At 48.4% G+C, this 21,642-nt stretch overlaps 1 protein-coding gene across 1 annotated transcript in view; it reads left to right on the forward strand.

Annotated features, from left to right (window-relative positions):
- ZNF516 (zinc finger protein 516) overlaps nt 1-21,642 on the forward strand; it is a 75,986-nt gene that overhangs the window by 36,259 nt on the left and 18,085 nt on the right. The window contains exon 2 of the mRNA XM_008060795.2: nt 17,779-19,203. Within this exon, the coding sequence (XP_008058986.1) occupies nt 17,779-19,203 (1,425 nt within the window). The remainder of the gene's footprint in view (nt 1-17,778; nt 19,204-21,642) is intronic.

Consider the following 21,642-nt stretch of genomic DNA (forward strand, 5'->3'; position numbering starts at 1 on the left):
TGCGGTGACATGTGCTTGTGTGTGGCTGCGTGTGTGCACTGCACATGTGCCTGAGCATATGTGTCTGCACACCTGTGCTGTATGTATATGTTCCTGTGTGTGAGAGCATGTGCATGCATGTGGCCGTGGGTGCATGTGTGTAGTGGTATGTGAGTGTGTATGGCATGTGCATGGTGGTGTCTGCACATGTGTGGTGGCATATACTTGTATATCGTGTGGCAGCATGTGCGCATGGCAGTGTGTGTGGCTGCACATGTGTGACTGCACATGTGTAAGGAGGCACTTGGGGCACACAGCACAGAAAAGGAGCCCAGGAGAGCTGCAACCCTGACGCATCTGGCAATTTTCAGTCTGGTAACCACCAGGTGACTTGGCCCAGCAGGCAGGATGTTGTGCACAGGAGTGGGTCCTTCTGTTCAGGTTACTGCGCTCTCAGCCCCATGGCTTCAGCTCTGCACCGCCATGGTTGACTGTGTTTGGCCCCAGAAGGTACAGGCTGTGAGCCGCTGGCATTTGGGCATTTGAGAGAAGTAGAGAGTGGAACTTCAGGGCAACAGAGACCCGGTGGCCTGATACAGGCACTCCTTAGGTCAGAAGGAAGAAGCCACATATGATGTCAGACCTCAACCATCGCGGATCATGAGAGGCTTGTTTCGGTAACAAGAGCGTGGACATGCAGGCCTGCTATGGCCTCTCAGGCTCATGTCCCAATTTTGGGCCATGATCGCCTGTAAGTAATCTGCAGTGTTTCTGTAGGGGGAGGGGCTGCCTCTCTCCCTCCAGGGGCCTTGGCTAGCCGGGGTCTCTGCTGGGCCACCTGGCCCATGGTTCAGCCTCTTATAAGGATAACAGAGGGGACATGGTGACACATTCTGGGTCCTCTGCTGCAGGACAGCTTGGATGACAAGGAAGTATCCTTGGACCTTGACTTTACAGGAGGGTGAAGGGGAGGGCCCCACCCTGGACACCTCCTGGTCAGGAGGTCACAGTGCACCTCAGCCCAGCGGTGCCTTCTTGGCAGGTTTGCCCTTGTGTCCCCTCCACAAGTCAATGCTGCAGGGACAGCCCGGGTGTATCTTATTCACAGCATGAGTTCGGGAGGACTCATAGCCATGCAGTGTGAACAGATTAACAGGTATTGATCAAGATGACGGATGAGGCCTGTGCACATACAGTTTACCTTCAAAGAAGCCATCCCACCTGCAGGAATGAGGAAGACCTCCCCGCCACCCCCATGCATGTGCAATTGTCGTTGTCTAGAAATTGCCTCCATGAAGCAAGTGCTCAGAAATGCTGGTTCTCTGGCTGTCTCTTCAGAGCCCGCCACATGTTCAGAAGATGTTGGAAGCATGTGAGGAGGGTGTGCTGTTGGCTTAGGGCTCCGCTCATGGCCTTGAAATTCACGCTTAGCTAATTACGGGCTCCGAACTCTTCAGGACCTGAAGATGGTTTGGGGCAGGATGGGGTGTTTGCCTTCTTTATTTAGCCTCCTGAGACAGTGAAGTTATAGCTGTGTGGACCTCTAGGGGGCACATTCTATACAGCAAGTACTTGGAAACAGCCGTTCCCAGAACCCTTCCATCCAGGTTACCAGAAGACACACATGATAATGCCCAAAGAGTGACGATAACTTTTTAAGTTCTGTTTGTAGAAGAACTTGGAATACAGTCAACCTTTTTCTTTTTTAGGCTTTAACCCAGCAGGGGCTCAGACTTGGACCTTGTCGAGTTCTCCCTTCTCCCCTCCTCTAAGTCAGTCTCTTGGGAAGTAGTCTGTCTGTCCCTCTGTCCATCCTTCTGTGTGTCTCCCTCTCCCATCTCAGTTGCTCACCCTGAGTCCTGAGTTCCCTGGCTGCTCTAGGCCCTTCTAACTTGGTCCTCCTGCCTTGGTTTGCTAAGGTGGGTGTGTGGAAAAAAAGAGCTAGTTTCAGGAGAGTGTCACCCTCATGGTGCTGATTGCCCCAGGGGATGTGTCTGTTGGTGGGAGAAGCACTTCCTACCCTTGGAGTGGCCCCGAGGGGAGACCAAACTCTGAACCAGCTGTCTTAATGGTTTCCAGTTTATGCCTTTCTTACCCACACTCTTAAGTGATTATTGTTGGTTTTCCAACTTGCCGCCCTGGCAGGGCGAGTGACGGGTCTCCTCATGCAGGTGGTGTCCACAAAGGACCAGTGTTGAATGAGTGGACCCAGAGCTGGGTTAACTGGGCGAGTGGATTTCCCATCACATAGTGTCAGGTCGGCCCTGAGCCTGAAACTCAAACTTCCAGACCTTGAATCTAGAGGCGGCAGAACGTTGATGGACCGTCTGAGAGATGAGATGCTTTTTCCTGAATGTTCCTTCAGCCGTTAGTGCATACCCGTGCTTTAACTGTGAGAGGAACTACTTTGAAGCCAGCGTTTACCTACTGGAAACCATTTTCAAACCAATTACTTAATCACTAAAATATTTTAAGTCAATTGCTAACTCTTTAAGTCGAACACAATTCTGAAAAGATGGACATTTTTGAAGTTGGACATGGTGGCTGAATAACATCCCAAATCCGGTGCATGTAGATACCTATTTTGATTAAACCAATTTTTGCCTCAAATACAAGTATATGATTAATTTAAAGCCCTCTGCATTTCTAGCCTCTGCAAATATTAGTGAATATGCAAACTGAAATGCAAGATACCCTAAGACCTTTGAAATGTTTTCATGAAAAGGATACATTGCTATATGGACCCAGCTGTGTTTCAAAAGAAATATGCACATCTGTATTGATGTATTGAGAACCTTGTAAAGCGAGTTGTTGGTGTACGTCTTTTGTCAATAAATACCTGTTGGTCAAAAGCAGATGACTCTCCCATCCTGGTCCTAAAACTCAGGGACCACACACGAAGTGCCAGGGCGCCGGGGAGGATTATAAGTTGAGTGCAGGTGCCATCTAGTGGTGGCTTGTGTACATTGCAGGAGCCGCCAGGGCGCCTGAGGCCGCTGCTCTGGGGAAAGCCACTGTCTTCCTCTGTTACAGAGAACACAGACCGCTTGTGTTATGAAATGGCCTTTGTTCAACAGGTCAAACATGTGCCAGACTTTAAATCCGAAGACTCTACTAATAAGTGATCCTGACTTTTTAAAATAAAAGGGTCATTCCAACCTCTTTGTGTAAAATGTATGGAATTTGTGGTTTTAGATAACTGTGCATTGTAACAGAAAAACTCTTAAACCATATGAAGTGCTAGTTTCTGTGTATATTAATCATTTCTATGTTGGAGAAAGCGTTCAGTGTTCCTTGTCTTTCCCAGGCTGACTCCTCCCCTCTCTACCTCTTAAAACACTAGGAGGGAGAGGAAACACAGGTGATTTAAGTGCATTCTTTGCAATGCCTGATGGGAGATTCTAGGCTTCCATCCCTGCAGAGAGCTAATGCAAAACTAGTATTCTATGCTAAGCCATCCTGCTCTGTTCCTTACTCCGTACTTCTGTATTGACATTCTGAACCCCAAGAGTGCTGTGAGGACCCTCCTTCTGGCACCTACCTCAACTTGTGTTCTTAAGATCCCATTGACTTTCTTCATGCTGGTTGCATCTGGATCAGTGGTTGGGTCATCCAAGGAAAGATATGTGTTGGTATTTTTCTTTTTCTTTCTCTTTTTTTTTTTTTTTACTAGTTTGGCATGAATTTATAAATGGAAGTGTTCATTACTATTTAATCGGTATGGCTTATAAAAGGTTTTTAAAAAACAATTGTTACATTTTCTGAATTTGTTTACTTGTTCTTAAATAGATGCATTTCAGTTTGGCCCTAGGATTTGGGCGTGGAGGAGGCTGAATAAGATGTATAGTAGCCATGAACATAGACTGGAATTTTGTTCACATTAGCATGGATTTGATGGAAGAAAAAAGAACTAAACAAACCTGAGTGACACTTCTTTATGGCTGAGTCAACAAAGAAGCAGCTAGTTAATTCTAGATTTCTAGAATGTGGTTTTGTCGTGTGGTGGGATAAACTACTATTTCATTGAAAGCTGTCATGGAAGCTAGATGTACTTGATTAACCTTTAAAATGTTGACTTTTTACTCACCGACTAAAAAAAGTAGCATGGATAATTTGTCTAGCCCCAAATTCTGTATTTAATTTCGAACTTTGTTTTGTTTATTTGTTATAGAGTTGTGGGATACAGGTGAGGATTTACTGCATAAGTAGGCTGCGTGCAGGTGAAGTTTGGGCTTCTGGGTGACCCTCTCTCCCCCTGGTAGTGGACCAGGTACCCTTTGTATTGTCACGTGCCCCCCACCCTCCTGCTTCTCTCCTTCCCTCCCCTAGCAGTGCCCAGCGACTGCCAGTCCCATCCTTGTGCTAATGTGACTAGTGACCAGAGCCCATGTAGGAGTGAGAACATGCAGTATTCATGACGTTCTTTGTTTCTGTGATAGTTCACTTAGGATGGTGGGCTTCAGCTGCATCCAAGTTGCTGTCAAGACCCTGATTTTGTTCTTCTTTATGACTGTTGTTTTTCTTCTGACATCAAAAGATGGCTTCCAGAGTGCTAAGGTAGTTACATAATTTTCTATTAACGCAAATAAGTCACAGTTTTGCAAGTTGTTTATGTTAATAGATTAATTATCATTTAAAATGAGAACTTGTGCACTCAATCATACAGAAAAAGTAGGACAAGCATCCTGGGGTATAAAGCATATGTTTGTTTATTTAAAAATGTCTAATATCATCATTCAGTTCTACATTACTCTAGTTGCGGCATTTTCTTATCATTCAGATGTGATTTTAAAAAATACTTTAGATTGCATGATAGAGACAGCTTTAAATCATTTCTTTTCTGGCCATCAGACTAAATTGGACTATTAGAAATAGTGTCTTACTATTCTACAAAAAAACAAGGGCTGCTCCTTTCAGAAGGTATCACTGTCACGGCCTGTGGTCCTGGTGTGCGGGGTGCTTGGGGAGCTCGTTCTCCTCACTCTACATACTTTTGCAAGGGCTCGTGATGTCCTGATTCCATAAAACACCTCCTGCCAGCAGCCAGAAGTCAAGTGTCCACAGGCTTTTCTGTGTCCCTTGTGTCCCTCTGAGGTCCTAGGCTTGTCTTTGGCTCTTGGTTACCTTTTTGTTTTTCCAGCAGGAGAACTTCCCGGCCAGGCCAGCCATGGCAGCGTATTTCAGTGTTTCTCTGCCCCCTTGCCAAGAAAACCCGGTACCTTGTTTTTCAAGGGAGAAGCCCATGCACATTATAGCTAGAACGCTTCTCAAGTGCTTTCCCCCTGGTATCCCAGCACTTCTTAGGAGAACAAAGCCCCTGCACCTCGTTTTAAGCTGACTGATGCCTCTTCACCCATGTCATCAGCAGTCACTGTTTGTATGTTACTAAGAGTCTCTTCACTCAAATATCTTTCCAGGGACTGTTTTTTTCCCCAGACACCTCTGTAGTTTTCTGTTTCTTAATTTCGTGCATTTCAGTTGTCTTAGTGACTCCCAAGTTTTGATGAAATCTTGATGACTAATTTCTCTTACTTGTCTCAGACACATCACCTTTGTTCTTCCCTGTGTCTTTTTGGCAATCAGTTTTCTTCTTTCAAGATGGGTGAAAAATGATCGTGGAAGAATCTTCTGTCTAAAACTGTGGCGATCTTGGCGTCAAGTACAGTTTTGTGGGTACCTAGTCATCTTTGTTATAAAAGTTACTAGAAATGCATGAAAGTTAAAACTAACTGCTGAAATCTTTAAAAAAATTTTTTTTTTAATATAGTGACTCTTAATTGGGAGAGTTCTTCAGGCTTGAAGTACTTTGGAAGTTTACCATGGGAGGGGGGTTATGAGTGTGCACCCTGTAGGGCTCAGATCACTAGTGTGGCTTGGGTATAAGCAGTTTTCATTTACATCTTAGTTGTCTGTTTTTTCGCCACCCCCCTCATCCACTCCTGTGGAGTTAGTTTTGTGGATTTTTTCTCTTTCAATAAAGGGGGACATCTGGAAAGAAGGAAGAGAAGGAGGGATGTGACTCTCTCGTAATAATAGCAGTTGAAATGGGGGGGACTCAGCCCCTTTGAACATCCAGTCTGTCAACCTGAGCTCCATCTACCATTTGAGGGAATGCAGTGGCACAATCATAGGTCCCTGCAGCCTCCAACTTCTGTGCATATGTGATCCTCTTCCCTCAGTCTCCTGAGTAGCTGGGACTAAGAGGTACTTGCAACCATGTCTGGCTGATTTTTTTTTTTTTTTTTTTGTAGAAACATTCTTGCTGTGTTGCCTAGGCTGGTCTTGAACTCCTGGGCTCAGATGGTCCTCCTGCCTCCGTCCCCCAACGTCCTGGGATTATAGACATGATCCCACGTGGTCTCCGGTTTTTCCTTCAAAGCCTTGCAGCCCTCCCCAGAGGTTCCCTTGTGTCATCCTTGCCCACCAAGTGATGTCTCTTCCCATCTTCTCCACCTACTGGGTGGTCTCCTTCCTTCCATCCTCCTGGGCTCGCATCCTGGGGTCTCGGGCCTTCTGCACCATGTATATGGCATGGGGTGTGGGCTAAGACAGACACATTTGAATTCATCACCACCTGCCAGCCTTTGATAAGCTTTTTTGCCTCCATTTTCTCATCTACAAAATGGGACAGTGACCTTCAGTTCTTAGATTTTTTTTTTTTTTCCCATTGTGGAGAAGTCTTTGTTTGTTTGTTTGTTTGTTTGTTTGTTTTGAGTTGGAGTCTCACTCGGTCGCCCAGACTGGAGTGCGGTGGCCGCTCCTGGCCACCGCAGCCTCTACCTGCTGGGCTTCAGCGATCCTTCTGCCTCAGCCTTCCGAGTAGCCAGAAGTCTTTGTTCTAAGGAAAAAAAAATTAGGTTACAAAAAATAGAACAAGTTTCACTTAGTAAAATGCACCCAGAAGGTTTTCAGTCCTGGCCTCAGCGACGCCTGCAGTCTTGGTATTGTGTCTCGATTCTCAAAACGGTAAGCCAGTCAATACAGAGACCGAAAACCCCACACAGCACCACTGGCCCAGACATGCTGGGAATGGTAGGTCAGGAATGCGCAGTGTGTGGGTGTTCCTGCCACCCTGTGGATCCAGGAAGTGGCACGTGTTTACTACAGTTCCTAGTGGGTGTCTCTCTGGTTAGGGAATGTTGTGTGCAGGCGGTGTTTGCAAACCCAGCCACTCCTAAGGGTAACTACTGGTTTGTGCAGGGCCCAGTGCTTGTCTCCCACCTTCTCTGTGCAGCGGCCCAGTGTTGCCATGTCCCTTATCACCTTGGTGGCCACAGGGTCACACGGACAGTGAGTCTGCTTGTCTCCCATCTCCCGACAAGGCTGGCGCTCCTGGAATTTCACAGGTGGTCTCTGGCGAGCTGGGATGCTGCCTGAGGTGGGTGCCATGCTGTTTGTACATCACCACCCCTCCTTGGCATGGGACTGGTCCCCCTGGGTGACCTGATCATTCCCGCACGCGTGAGGCTCTGCTGTTAATGTCAGTGATGTAAAATCACGACCTAGGAGTGTGGTAGGGTTGGGGAAACCGTGCTCACAGTGCCACTTGGATGTCACCACAGATGTTCCTGGCTCATAATCTCCTTTTAGACTTGTTTATTCTCACATCACAATTCCCAGTTGGTGTTCACAATCCAGCTAGCTGGGGTGAGAAGCTGGTGAGACCAAAGGATGTGTTGGTGACAGAAAGAAGTCAGTCTGTTAAAAACCTGCCCGTGCACTCACCACGCAGAGACGGTGGGCAGTGGTAGGCCGTGACCGGGGGCCTCATGGGAAGGGCTCTGATGTGTGTGTAGGAGGAGGAGAGAGACTCACCGTTACACAGAGATGTTCGTTGTTTTGTGCTTGGCATCGTGTGGTCAAGGCGTTTCTGTTTTGTTTTGTTTTCTGTTTTAGCCAAAAGAATGGGAAGTTAGGAAATTATGAAAAGCGTGAAAAGAGAGGCAAACACGTGTGGCTGTGCCACACACACACTGCCTGTGGTTGCCCAGTTCTAAGGGAGGCCCTGTGACCTGGGAGGATGATAAATGACATTCTTCCTATTAAAAACACCCTTTCTCCAAACTTGAAACATCCCCCGCTCCAACCCCAGGGTTACACGGAGCCATCGCTGCATAAATGGTCTTCAGAGTGAAATAATTGCTTGCTGTTTTTAAAGGTGTAAATCAAGAAAGGACAAAGCCATTTTTTTTAAAAAAAGGAAGTGTGTTTCCACGTCGTATCGCATAAACCTACTTGTGAAAAACCAACTGAGTCACAATGAATTGAACAAAAAAAAAAATTAGCGATATAGAAGAGCGTGTATGATGCACGCTACTCGTTTCTGGTCACGGTTGTTATTACTTCACAGGATACCTGGAACCTTAGAGTCAGAGGCAGACCCAGCCGACCTCGTGAACATGCAGAAGGTCTGTCCCCAGGGAACTCCTGGGAGGTGCCGTCCTGCCTCTGCCCACACCCCTCCATCCAGGGGGCTTACTCTGCTTAAGGCTGGGGTTTCTCTGCTGAGCGTTTCTTTTTTTGTCCTCCCCTGGAATCCAGGTATCGTGGACTCCTGCTTCTCCTCCTCCTCCTCATCTTGACCCAGTCCTCCTCAATCCTGGTGGCAAGTAGACTCTCCCAGAGAGTTTTCTCTCTCTCTCTCTCTTTTGTTTGTTCCCTCCCTCCCTTCCTCTCTCCTTTTTTCTTCCTTCCTCTACTTCCCCTCCCTTCCCCTTCAACAAATGTGCCAACCACTCCCCCAAAAGGCTGGAACTTAGTCTAGGCGCTGGCCTTGGCCATTCCTACCAGGGAGGGCCCCTCTTCATGACCGGCCTTTCTCACATACAGCCGGCAGGGCTACCTGAATGAACTGACTTTCGTTCATTTGTTTAGGACACACCGAGTATAGGTTGGGATGTATGGTGGTTCAGCCCGCCAGCCCCTCTGCTTTAGGTGGGACAGTTCAGATTCCCACAGTCCAGATTCTCATACTACCTGGTTTCCAGAAACCTCACTCCCTAGGCCTGGCCTCGTCACGCTCGCAGGCGTTTGTTGTTCCTTCGCATGTGATTCGGAGCCAGGATGGGGTTTGCCCCCGCCACTGGGGTTATGGGCCTGCTGTGTGGACAAGAGAGGACCCTCACCCAGCCCCAGCTTTCCCCTCACTTTCCCGGCTGCGGTGGAAGATGCTTTCATTTGATCTGTGCGACTCAGGCTGAACTTGTGGTCCCCTAGGAGCCTGGGGTCTTTTTTCATGACTCAGCTCTAAAGCCTGCCCTTTCTGTTCTTGCACTTTGATTTTCCTTCTGGGATTTCATCTTGTTCGTTTTGAGTCTTTGTTTCATCTTGTCGAAAACTTTTCAATCTCTGTCCTGTTGGGGAAGGTTTTGGCTCTTCCTCCTGGCTGAGCGCCAGCCCTGGTCTGACAAGCTTGTCTAGTCCCATCACCCCATGTAGGTTGCTGATATTGATAATTGGGGGTCACGGGAGAACAGACACTAAAGCAGCTTCTGAGACCTTCCTCCTTACGGACCCAGGAGTCACCGCTCCTGGGCAGGCATGTCAGGTCAGCTCCCAGCTGACAGTGTGTCAAATCCAGCCAGTTCTCCTTCTTGTCCCCAGGACTATCGAGAGAGACAGGTCCATGCGTCCTCTCATTCCCTATGTTACCAGCTTCATAATCCCCTGAAAAAAGGAAGCAGTGATATATAGCTGATAGGCTTTTACCCAACTGGATGTTTTTCTTTCTTGCTTGCCTTTGTTCTGTTTTGCCAAACCTGAGATAACATACTTTGAAACACTTTAAGTTTTATAAAACAGAATACCAAGACACAGAGTTTATATAATCTGTCTTTCCAGTAGATCAGTTTCAGTGCATACTTTGGCCTGTGTGGACGTCTCTACAGCCTGCTTCCTTCACTAGTCTTACGGGTATAGATGATATTTGAGGAGTGAAGCGTGCGTGAGACCTCTAGTCATCATAACCCAGGTGACTGGACTAGCCCATGTGTGACCATGGATGTGCTGCGTCACTCCAGAGATCCTTCTGACATCTGCAATTGTGAGGCGCGCCCACGTGTCCACCCGCACTGACCTGGGCTTGTGACACTAAGATGAGAGAGTTATGGGTTGGGCTTGCTCTGGTGCTTTTGAGTTTCTACCTTTCTCTCCTGGCACAGCCTGAGTCCCTGGAGTGGAACCCACGAGGGCACCTCTGGAGGGACTGAGCATGGGTCCTGCTCAGGACCGGGGACCGGTCCTAGTCACAGGGTGGTGGTGTGAGCAGACAGTGCCGGGAGAGCTGTCCAGGTGAGAACGTGAGTGTTACAGGTTCCAAATGCCCTTGGCAGGGATTTTCCAGTGAAGAGAAGGATGCAGTAACATCATGGGAAGTATGTGCAGCTGAGATATGGCCACAATTTAGGGACCAAAACTGGAGAATCTTCAGAAGTTGAACTCTCTCTCTCTTTTTTTGTTTGACCCAGAACCACACTGTCACCCAGGCTGGAGTGCAATGGCACAATCATGGCTCAAGCAGCCCTGACCTCCTAGGCTCAGGAAATCCTTCTGCCTCAGGCTCCCAGGTAGCTGAGATTACAGGTGTGTGCCACCATGCCTGGCTCATGTTTTGATTTTTTTGTAGAGACTCGCTATGTTGCCCAGGCTGGTCTCAAACTTCTGGGTTCAAGCACTTGTCCTGCCTTGGCCTCCCAAAGTGCTGGGATTATAGGTGTGAACCACCTTCCCTGGTTGAACTCTCATAAGCTCTCTTAATGTATCCATTAGAAAGAAAATAATCTTGGTAAAGAGTTGAAAAATAAAAGTCCTTACACAATACTGTGTAGACAGTTGTTCATTAAAATGTCTCTAAATGGTGATCCTGGTGGTGCCATTTTGGGGATTGGGAGGAGATATGCTGTATTCCTAAGACTGCTTAGAATGAGGGTAGTTTCATGGACATCATCTTTTTAAAAATTTTTAATCTGAATGATGAATCTCAAGTTTTCTCTCCTATATAATTTTAATAGTGTGGAACTTTTACCTTTCCTTAACCTTTAAAAAAAAGTGCCATCTCCTTCCCTCTTTCCCTTGCCTCCCTTTCCCTCTTCCCTGTCAGCCTGAAGTTTAACCAGAGATGTCATTGATAGATGTGATGTTTGCAATTACCTGTTCTTTCATTTTCTTCCCACTCCCAGGTAATATGGAGAGGAGGCCCCTATTTTCAAGAGCTCAGAGTGTGATAACACCACCTTGACTGCAGATGGGCCCACAACTTCAGCAGTTGTGCAGAGTTAGTACCCTGCCTGTGTGCTTGCAGCGGGCTTGCGTGTCCAACAAAGCCCGGCAAAGCGTGTAGACACCAGGCCCCAAGTGAGACTGTCTAACTTTCTGTTAGAAGCCCAGAGAGGCTCATTGGTCAGAAAACCCTGGATGTTCATGGAATTAAATGAATTACATTTATTATTTACAGAAATAAGGAATGACCTTTAGGAAACAAAACATAGAGAGACCGAAAAGGGAGAAATCCTTAGTTTAAGTACTTAGGGAGAGAAGTCAGGCAAGAAGAGCGTCTTGCAGAGAGAGCGTGGGGAAGGGAATTTCTCTTTTCAGGAGGGATTTGATCCTTGGGGCCACTTTGTAGGAACGGAAGGTCAGGAGGCAGAGGCAGGAGGCCATGGTCAGTGTGGCAGGCCAGCTGGGGGTCCCAGCGCCACCGCCAGCGGTGCTTCCTGTGGCTAAGGGTCTGGAGGGCGGTGTGAAGGGACACGTTCCCGTGGCCACACCTATTCCTTCCATAGCATCGCTAGAGTTGGGGCAGGCCCAGCCCTGGAGACTCAAAGGAGTGACAAGGAACAGGTGTGCTTTTACAGTTGATATGTTTTCCAATTGAGAGAGGAAGAGAAAAGAGGTGCCAAAGTGCACTAAGAGGGACATGCTTTAAAAATGGATAGAAAACCCCAAACTAGAGTGAATGGTGTAGCTCAGGCAGCGGCCAGTGTGGAAGGTCGGGAGCGTGTCTGCCTGGCTCAGGCAGGAGGTTTGTTATGTGTATTTTTTTTTTTGAGGGGGGATTTTAATAAGTCTAAAAAAACTTTTTTATTTTAAAGATATGAGGTACGATTCATAGTTAGGTATACAAAGATTCATTGTGCAGATACCCTTGTTGATGAGGTGTGCTCCCCACCCCCCAGCAGTTTCCCTCAACTGCCAATCCCACCCCCTCCCCTGGCAGTTTCCCACTACTGCCAGTCCCTTATAGTATTATGATAATTGTTCAAGGTCCGCTTATGAGTGAGAACATATGGTACTCTGTTCTTTGTTTTTGTGATAGTCACTGAGTATCATAGACTCTAAATCCCTCCAAGTTGCTACAAAGTTCATAGGTCTGTCCTTCTTTATGGCTGCATAATATTCCAGTGTGTATATGTACCACATTTTTTTAGCCAGTCTAGTTTTGATGGGCAGCATGGCTGGCTCCATGTTTTTGCTGTTGTGAATAGTGCTGCAATAAACATACGTGTGCAGGCATCTTTTATATAGAATGATTTGAGTTCCTCTGGGTATATCCCCAATAGGGGGATTGCTGGGTCATATGAAAGGTCAATTTCTAGTTCTTTGAGAAATTGCCACACTGTTTTCCAAAGAGGTTGCACTAGTTTGCATTCCCACCAGCAGTATAGAAGTGTTTCTTTTTCTCCAAATCCTTGCCAGCATCTGTTATTGTTTGTTGTATTAATGATTGCCATTCTTTTTTTTTTTTTTTGAGTTGGAGTCTCACTCTGTCACCCAGACTGGAGTGTAGTAGCCGCTCCCGGCCACCGCAGCCTCAACCTGCTGGACTCCGGCGATCCTTCCGCTTCAGCCTTCCAAGTAGCCAGAATTACAGGCACGTGCTACCACACCCGGCTAATTTTTTGATTTTATTGTAAAGATGAGGTCTCGCCTGCCCAGGTGGGTCTCGAACCCGCGGGCTCAGGCAATCCACTCACCTCAGCCTCCCAAAGGCGCGGGATTATAGGCTGAACCACCAAGCCCGGCTATTAATGGCCATTCTTATGTGTATTTTACCCTCATAAAAACTCCAAAAAGTAAAAGGGGTGTAATGTTTTATATAAAGTGCACTCATGGCATCTCTGTTTTTGAGGATGGTTGTGTGTGTATCTAAGGTGTTGTCTCGGGTACTGTGAACAGTGAATGACCACAACTTGCTGAACTGGGGCCCATGGGAGCCCTGTGTGGAATGTGTATGTCCATGTGGCATGTGCTTGTCTGGGCGTAAAATGCATCTGTGTGTGAAGTGCGTGTGTCCATGTGTGCATGTGCTCACCTGTGAAATGTGTGGGTCTGCATGTGAAATGTGTGTGTCCTCACATGTGTGTAGAAGAAGCCAGGGCAGGGCCAGCATGGGATGTGATCACTCGCTTAAGACCTGTGTTTGTACTTCCAGACCTCATCCGGGAAGGTTCTTCCTCATCTAGGGAGGCCCTCCCTTATCTAGGAAGGTTCTGTTTAGAGAGGAACCAGGAATGGAGGTGTGTTTAGCCAAGGAGAGAGCTGGCAGGGCCGGTGCTGGCCCCATCCCATGTGTGTGGGTGCACACGTGGGGTCAGGATCTCCAGGGTCGCTCTGCTCCGGGCTTGCTCCTGGTGGGGAGTGTGTTTCCATGTGTGTGGAGACAGGGTGTGCTTTCAAAGCATGACTTCCTCTGTGCAAAGCGACTCTTTGCTGAACCAACCTCCTCTCTGGATGCATGTCCTTGGCGTTGTGGCCGATATATAAAGCTGCATCATGGTCAACACTCTTGAGTTCTCTTTTCTTTGTTTTTGTTTTTAGAGACAGTGTCTTGTTCTGTCACCCAGACTGGAGTGCAGTGGCACGATCATAGCTCACTGCAACCTCCAATTCCCAGGCTTAAGCGATTCTTCTGCCTCAGCTTCCCAAGTAGCTAGGACCGCAGTCATGGGTCACCATGCTTGGCTAATTTTACTTTTATTGCAGAGACAAGGTCTCACTGTGTTGCCCAGGCAGGTCTTGAACTCCTGGGCTCAAGCAGTCCTCCCGCCTTAGCCTCCTAAATTTTGAGCTTACAGGCATGAGCCACTGCGCCTGGCTTCTCCTTTGTTTAGTCCTAATAAAGTGTTGTGTAAGTATTGCTGCTGAAGGCGTTGTGTGTTTGTTGAGCTTGTCAGACTTGGTACTGAAGAGCATCCACACTCTCTCACACCTTCCTGCAGACTTTGCCTTGTGTAGCAGCCGTGGAACCTCAGGGAAGGGAGTGAGTACCTTCCACGCTTGCTACCATCTGCAGGAGGGTGCAGAAACCAAAGCCTGTTGTTTGGTGGTGGAACTTACTTCTTTGGGAAGTCCACTTCATGTGCTCAGTAGATGGGATGTCATCAGCTGGACAAGAATGAGGAATGTAGATGAAGAACACATTAAAATTAAAAGGCAGTCATGAACCGGGGGACAGAGAAGGGAGCCATGGTCCCCTTGGGGCCACCTGGGAGGCATCTCATCTTGGTTTTGCTTTGACCTGTTGTAATCACACCTTGATGGTGTTCAGTGATAATGCTTGCACTTACGGGGCATGCTTGACTTAGCGGTAGTTTATACTTGTGGTTGGAAGTGCCTGGCCTGGTGGGCACCCCTCTGTGCACCATGGCTTTTGATGTCCGGGGGGCATCAGATCCTGCAACTGGAGAACACCAAGCTAGACAAGGGTTCTGAGGGAGGGTAACCCTGGCTCCCTGGTCGAGGAACCCCTTGGTTCCTAGTTTGCGAGGACGGTTCAACCCTGAGGTTGACTCACAACTCTCATGCGATCCCTGGTCTTCCTCCTTGTCTTGCCAGTTAGTAGGTCCTTGGAGCACAGCTTCCTGTGCTTTTAGTCCTCCACCCTCCTTCCCCAGACCACTTGATCACCCATCTCTCTCTACCCTCCTTGGAAGGACGAGTCTGAATATTCCTTTGAGGCAGTTTATCAGTTAACTCCCCACTGACTGCTTTGATAACTCAGGGTTGTGTCATTTGCTTTTAGTTTCTTAGTGTCTTGGTCAGAGGTACTGGAAGTTCTATGGTGATGCTTTATGATGCTTTCTGGGAGCATAATGTTTTGGGGTTTTGACAGTCATTCTTTGAAAGCCTCACAGATAGTTGTGCTGTGTTTCAACTTGTGAATTCAACTAATGGTCTTGATGTGTGTTCATAAATCCTTTTTCTTTGAATACAGGAAAAACTGGCTGTCCCCACCCCCCAGCTGTTACTCCCTTTGAGTATTTAAAAATGAACTTACCATACGGGCCTCAGCCAGAATTAAACAAAGGCTAACACTTCCTTTTTCCTGTACTTAATATGCAGTTTTGTCAGTGGTGCTTTCTAGAGCTACCAGGACCAGTGTCCGCATTTGGCAGGCAGTACTCCTGACTTGATTTCTCAGTTGACTTTTTAGAGCTGACAGGAGTCTGTTTATCCTTCCTTTGTCTCACCTTCTTACCTGTTCTGCTCATTCCCCCATCTTGGTGACATTTTTTACGTGGATATGGTTTTTTATATGATTTTTTTAAATTACTAAGTGTAGCTCCTTCCCTAGCTACTAACTGGAAACCAGCATTTGGTATTCTGTTCCTCAGATCTTGGGCAAGTGCCTTCCGTGACAGTCACTTTCCCCTGATGAAGAGCCTTTAGGGATAGATTTTGTACCAGTATGATGGGTTTCCTAAGTGGTACCTCCAAAAATATACCTAAAACATTTAAAAAGAACATTCTGACTAAGCACATCTCTCCATTCCCCTGCATGTTAAAATCTCTAACAATCTTATTTAAAAGCCACCAGGTGTGGTGGCTCACATCTGTAATCCCAGCACTTTGGAAGACAAGGCAGGAGGATTGCTTGAGCACAGGAGTTTGAAACCAGTCTGGGCAACATAGTGAGACCTCATCGCTTCAAAAATTAAAAAAATTAGCCAGATGTGGTGGTACACACCTGTGGTCCTAGCTGCTTGGGAGGCTGGGTGGAAGGATCGCCTGAGCCCAGGGGGTCGAACTGTGGTGGGCCGTGATCACGCCACGGCACTCCATCCTGGGTGACAGAACAAGACCCTGTCTCAAAACAAACAAAAAACAAACCATGAACGGGGGATCTTTTTATAAGTGGATGGTCCACGAGACATGGCAGTGAGATGAGAAACCCCCGATGGCTGGTGGATGGTAAAGAATTCTACATTCTATAGAAGATATTCAGAAACATTTACACACTTTCAAATTTTAATTTTTAGATGTAAATAACGCCAAGATCATAAATACAAATTTAACAGAGTTTTTGTTTAATCGTGTGTGTCCACTGGTGACGTAGACTCCTCTGACTTTGGAGAAGGCTTAAAGTCTCAGCACCCAGCCCACACCATCACGTGGCATTCCCTAGGGAAGGTGGGAGAATTTGGGACCCGCCAGTCCCCCCCCCCGTGGCAGAGGATTCAACCCAGCTCGTGTCTCAGACACAGACATTCCCTGCAGGTGCTTGGAGATTGAGCTGCACCCAGGCTGGGCTTGGTTTCTCCTGGTCTGCCCATAGGTGCTGGCATACAAAGGAGGACCCCCAAAACCCAGAATTTATTTAGAAAAAATTGTGTATTTATTCTTATATGCTTAAACTTCAGTCACATTCAAAGTACTCTCTGTTTGATGCAGCACTCCCATCGAGATGCTTCCTCCACTGTTCAGAACAGTTTTTGACGTTTTCCATTTTGTTGCCCTTTGGTGCTTCTGTGTTTTTTTGCTTTCACCTCTTCCACAATGGCAAAACATTTCCCTTTGAGGACTTTTTTCAAGTGAGGAAACAAAAACAATCACTCGGATTGAGATAAGGTGAATGGGGTAGATGGTTTGGGGGTCATGCAATTTTTGGTCGAAAACTGCTGAACATTCAGCACGGTGTAGGAAGGTACAAACATGTTGAAAGAATCTCCAAAATAATAATAATAATAATTCACTGAAGCCGAATGCAGCCTCTCACAACAATGCTAGCTGGTACACCAATGCCGATGGGTTCCTAGAACACTTGCCTCATGGGAGAGGAAGCCTGTACTACAAGGGGCCCGCCCTCCAAAAAATAATTCCATTTTTTTAGATCCCTCCTCGTCGAGGTGACCAGCTTAACTGCCCCTTCACTCTCGGGCCTCGGAAGGAAAGGGAATCCTTGGCGGTGTCGTTTTACCTTTGGGAACTGACTCTCACGGGAGAGATTCACAAGGAGCCCCACTGGATGAGGCGGAGTTGCTTGGTAGCCCGGCGGTTTCTGAGGCAGATGCTTGGATCCTTCCAACAGAGTCAGCCACTTTCTAACCCCACGTCTGTGTGACCATGGGTTGCATCTGTTTCTCTTACCCTAGAATGATCGGGGTGATCATAAAGGTTTCATCGGAGCCCAAGATACGGTGTTTGAAAGTCATGTAAACCTTTTACTGTTATGCACAATGATATTCTTTTTCTGATTTTTAATATAACTAGCCACCCTGCGTTAACTGGGAACAGCGAAGACATGTAACTAGATAGGCTGCTAGTGTATTTGTTTTCCCTATAATCTTTTGAGCCATCTCCATCACTTGAAAAATGAAGCCCACCCAGCATACCCCCCTCTTGCTCTGGTCTGGGTAGCTCCTGACAGATTGGTTGCAAGCAAACTGAACTCGAGAGTACCTTGTTCTCCTTGTCTCTATGGTGCCTTTTGGATGTGCACCTGGGTAGCTGGTTGCTCTTCTGTCTCTTGCCCTGTTTTGACGAGAGATGGTAATGACCTGTTTCCCATTTTGCCTCCTCCAGGGGGACGGCCACGCCGCTGCTGTTTTTCCGAAGAGGTGGCATCGGCCGCGCTCTCCAATGGAGACCAGAGTCACAAACTTGGAACCAGTGCTCCGGAGAAAGACACCAGCGAGTCTGCCACGGGCATCGCAGCTTCCGTGTCCATACTTGAAAACAGCAGCAGAGAGGCATCCATAAGACATGAGCAGCGCCGGTTTTCTGTGGACCTAAAGATGCCAGCATTTCACCCCAAGCAGGAGGCGCCTGGCTCTGGGGATGGCACGGACGTCCCTTCAGGCGCAGAAGGGGACAGCCAGGCGAGCCACCCTAGAGAGAAGCCACCTGATTTGCACAGCATGGAGCATCTTGGGGGAGGGAAGCGGGTGCTGGGCCCAGACCTCATCCCACTGGACTTGAGCACGAGGTCTACGCGGGATGGCCCCGGCAATAAGGAGATGGCCTCCTCCCTGCAGGCGGCTCTGGTCGTTCACCCGTGTCCTTACTGCAACCACAAGACCTACTACCCCGAGGTCCTATGGATGCACAAGCGCATCTGGCACAGGGTCAGCTGCAACTCGGTGGCACCCCCGTGGATCCAGCCCAATGGTTACAAAAGCATAAGAAACAACTTGGTTTTCCTCTCCCGAAGTGGACGCACAGGGCCCCCGCCTGCCCTGGGGGGCAAGGAGTGCCAGCCTCTGCTTCTCGCTCGGTTTACCCGCACACAGGTTCCGGGTGGCGCGCCTGGGCCCAAGAGCAGCTCCTCTGCCCTGGGGGTGGCCGTGAAAGCCTCTAGCATGCCCAAGGACAAGGAGAGCCATTCTGGGGGCCCCTGTGCGCTGTGGGTGCCCAGCCCCGATGGGTATCGACAGACCAAACCTGGCCACAGCCAGGAGCAGCATGGCGCCGCCACACAGGGGCCCCCTCTGAAGCCCAAACAGGAGGCCAGCTCCAAACCGGCGCCTACCCCAGGGGGTGGGGCCTTCAGCAGGAGCACTACCCCCACACCCACCGTCATCACCCGGGCTGGCACCCAGCCCTCGGCCAACAGCAAGCCGGTAGAGAAGTATGGTCCCCCCCCAAATAAGCACAGTGCCCCGGACTCCCTGAAAGCCAAATTCAGCCCCCAGCCTCAGGGTCAGCCTCCCGTGAAAGGTGACGGGGGTGCTCCTCCTCTACCTCCCCGTGAGCCCCCCTCCAAGGCAGCCCAGGAGATGAGGACACCAGCCACCTGCACCGCGGGGCCCAGAGGGGACGCCACCTTGCAGGCCCCACCACCTGTGGCCGGGGCGCCCCCTGTCCTGCACTCCATCAAACAGGAGCCGGCGGCCGAGGGTCCCGAGAAGCGCCTGGACATCCTCAACATCTTCAAGACGTACATTCCAAAGGACTTCGCCACTCTCTACCAGGGCTGGGGTGTCAGCGGCCCCGGGCTAGAGCACAGAGGTAAGATGTGTGGGCTCCCTTCTCCCCAGGCTGTGCCTCCACATGGGGACTCCTTGGGAAGGTCTCCTCTGGAACGTAATGGTGCCGCCTGCCCGGGGGCCCTGAGAGCAGGGCATGGCCAGCCCCATCCCATTGCAAAGCCACCTACCTGCCCAGAGCCTCTGAAGGCATGTCACGACCGGCCCCATCCCACCACAAAGCCATCTGCCTGCCAGTGCCCCTGAGAGCAAGGCATGGCCATCTGACTGCAAAGCCACTGTTTCCCTTACCCTTGCCTGGGGGCACAGTGGGTGTGAGCGGCTCTCCCAGGTCCCAAATTCTGCCCTGTGGGGATCCTACTGGGGTTGGTGGAGGCCCTAGGGGGTACTCAGCTTGGCAGTAGGGCTTCCTTCTCTCTGGTGTTCATTTGGAAACCCGGTATACCCCTTCCACGCTGACCCTTGACAGGAGTGGACAAACTTGATGTTCACTTCACTTTTTTTCTTGTCATTTTAAGCAAAGAATCAGTAGGTGTTCTTTGTCCTTGTCTCTCCACAGACAAGAGTGTCTATTTGATGTGATTATTTTAAATTGTACTTTTATACCTATATGATTTTAAAAAAATATCCAATTAATTGGTGCTCCACTGTTGGTAAACAAAGCCTTGCAGAGGGTAAGTGTACTATATGAAGGCTAGAATTGGCTTGTGCTAAAATACCTTGAGGTAATAATGATGAGGTTTTTTGGGTGGTCTCCCACATGCTCTACTGGGTATGTTGCTCCGTTCTTGAATATAAATGGAAGGTTTTCTTTGCTTATTTTTAAAAAAATGGTATTACAAATACCATTTGATTTGCAATAGCTTTAATAAATGGAATACTTGGTGGCAAATCTAATAAAGCTATGGGATTTGTGTGATAAAAATTATAAAACATGGACGGGTGTGGTGGCTCAAGCCTGTATGTAATCCCAACCCTTTGGGAGGCCGAGGTGAGAGGATTTTCTGAGCCCATGGGTTTGAGAACAGCCTGGGCAATTTGGCGAGACCTCATCTTTACAATAAATTGGAAAATTAACCAGGCGTGGTAGCATGTGCCTTTATTTCCATCTACTTGGAAAACTGAGGTGGAAGGATCGCCTGAGCTCAGTAGTTTGATGCTGGGGTGGCTGTGAGCGTGCCACTGCACTTTAACCTGGGCAACAGAGTGAGACTCCAACCTCAAGTGTGTGTACACACACACACACACAGACACACAAAACACAAAGGAAAAATCAGAGAAGATCTAAATACGTAAAGAGAGGTGTAGAGGTGTCATACTCATGGGTTGGAAAACGCAACATAGTAAATATGTCAGATCTCACCTGGTCATAAAATTGTTCCATCTCTGTTGCTCCCTATCCAGTCTTCTTTGAAGCCATCCTGGCAGGAAAATTAGTGTGTCTCTATGCAACCTGGGAAGGGAGAAGGTTAGGCACCCCACATGTCCTGCCTCAGAGTTTTTTATGGTGGTTATTATCTCAAAGTTTCATCTTGTTAGTCAGCCCCATTTCTGGTGTTTGGCCAGAGAGGGCTATTTTGGGACGGTAGAGTTTTTATGCCTTTTCCCATTGGGCCACCCTCATTTAACATCCAGAACACTGAGAAATCTAGGTTGTTAAAAACAAAACAAAACAAAGTGGACAAAGCTGTCTCAGGTCATCACCTAGATGGCCTTCTTTGAACAGAATGTGCTTCGTAACTCTACAGTTTCTTAAAGCAGTTCCCATTGGAGATGGCCTTTGAGAGCCAATGCCTAAACCCTGGGCAGTGGCCGCAGTGCCAGGGGGCGTGGTTCAGTCTGTCGGAGGTGGTGTCCAGAGAGGCCCTCAAATCCACCACACAATGATGTCCTGCTGGGCACAGGAGCCCATGCTGAGTGCTGAGTCATGCTGGGACTTTGGAGGCTGCCTAGACCTGCAGGCACACTGGGGCCATCCTCGAGGAAATTGGTGCCTGTGTTTTATGCTTGCCCATGGGGTGCTTGTCCTCAGGGTGTTTTTCCAGCAGCAGAAATTGCAGGTGTACTAACTTTTCCCAACTTTTGTCAGTCAAGGCCTTGCACAAGCTGCCTGCTTTACGCGCCTGTTTTGAGGAGCACACTATCCCTTGTGGACTTCTCTAGGATGAGGCTGAGGCCCAGATGCCTGAGGGTCTGTGAGATGCATTGTGCCAAGGTGTCACCAAGGAGTGGTGGTCCCTGGTGGCCCCATGTAGGATTCACATCCCTTCTCCTCTGTGGAGCGTGTTCTGGGTTGGCAGCATCATCCGAGGAGACTCTCATCAGTAGGAAGAGAAGCACTTTTTCCAAATTTAGTTAGATCAACTGGGTCCTACCCATCTTGGCAGTCTTTCTCAGTTACAAGGACTATTTGCTGTTTGTGGAACACGGGTGGGTTGGTTGCCTTGTCTGTGGTGTCAGC

This window comes from Carlito syrichta, unplaced genomic scaffold (assembly GCF_000164805.1).
Source record: "Carlito syrichta isolate Samal-C Ts95f unplaced genomic scaffold, Tarsius_syrichta-2.0.1 Scaffold304739, whole genome shotgun sequence".
NCBI classification, from domain to species: Eukaryota; Metazoa; Chordata; class Mammalia; order Primates; family Tarsiidae; genus Carlito; species Carlito syrichta.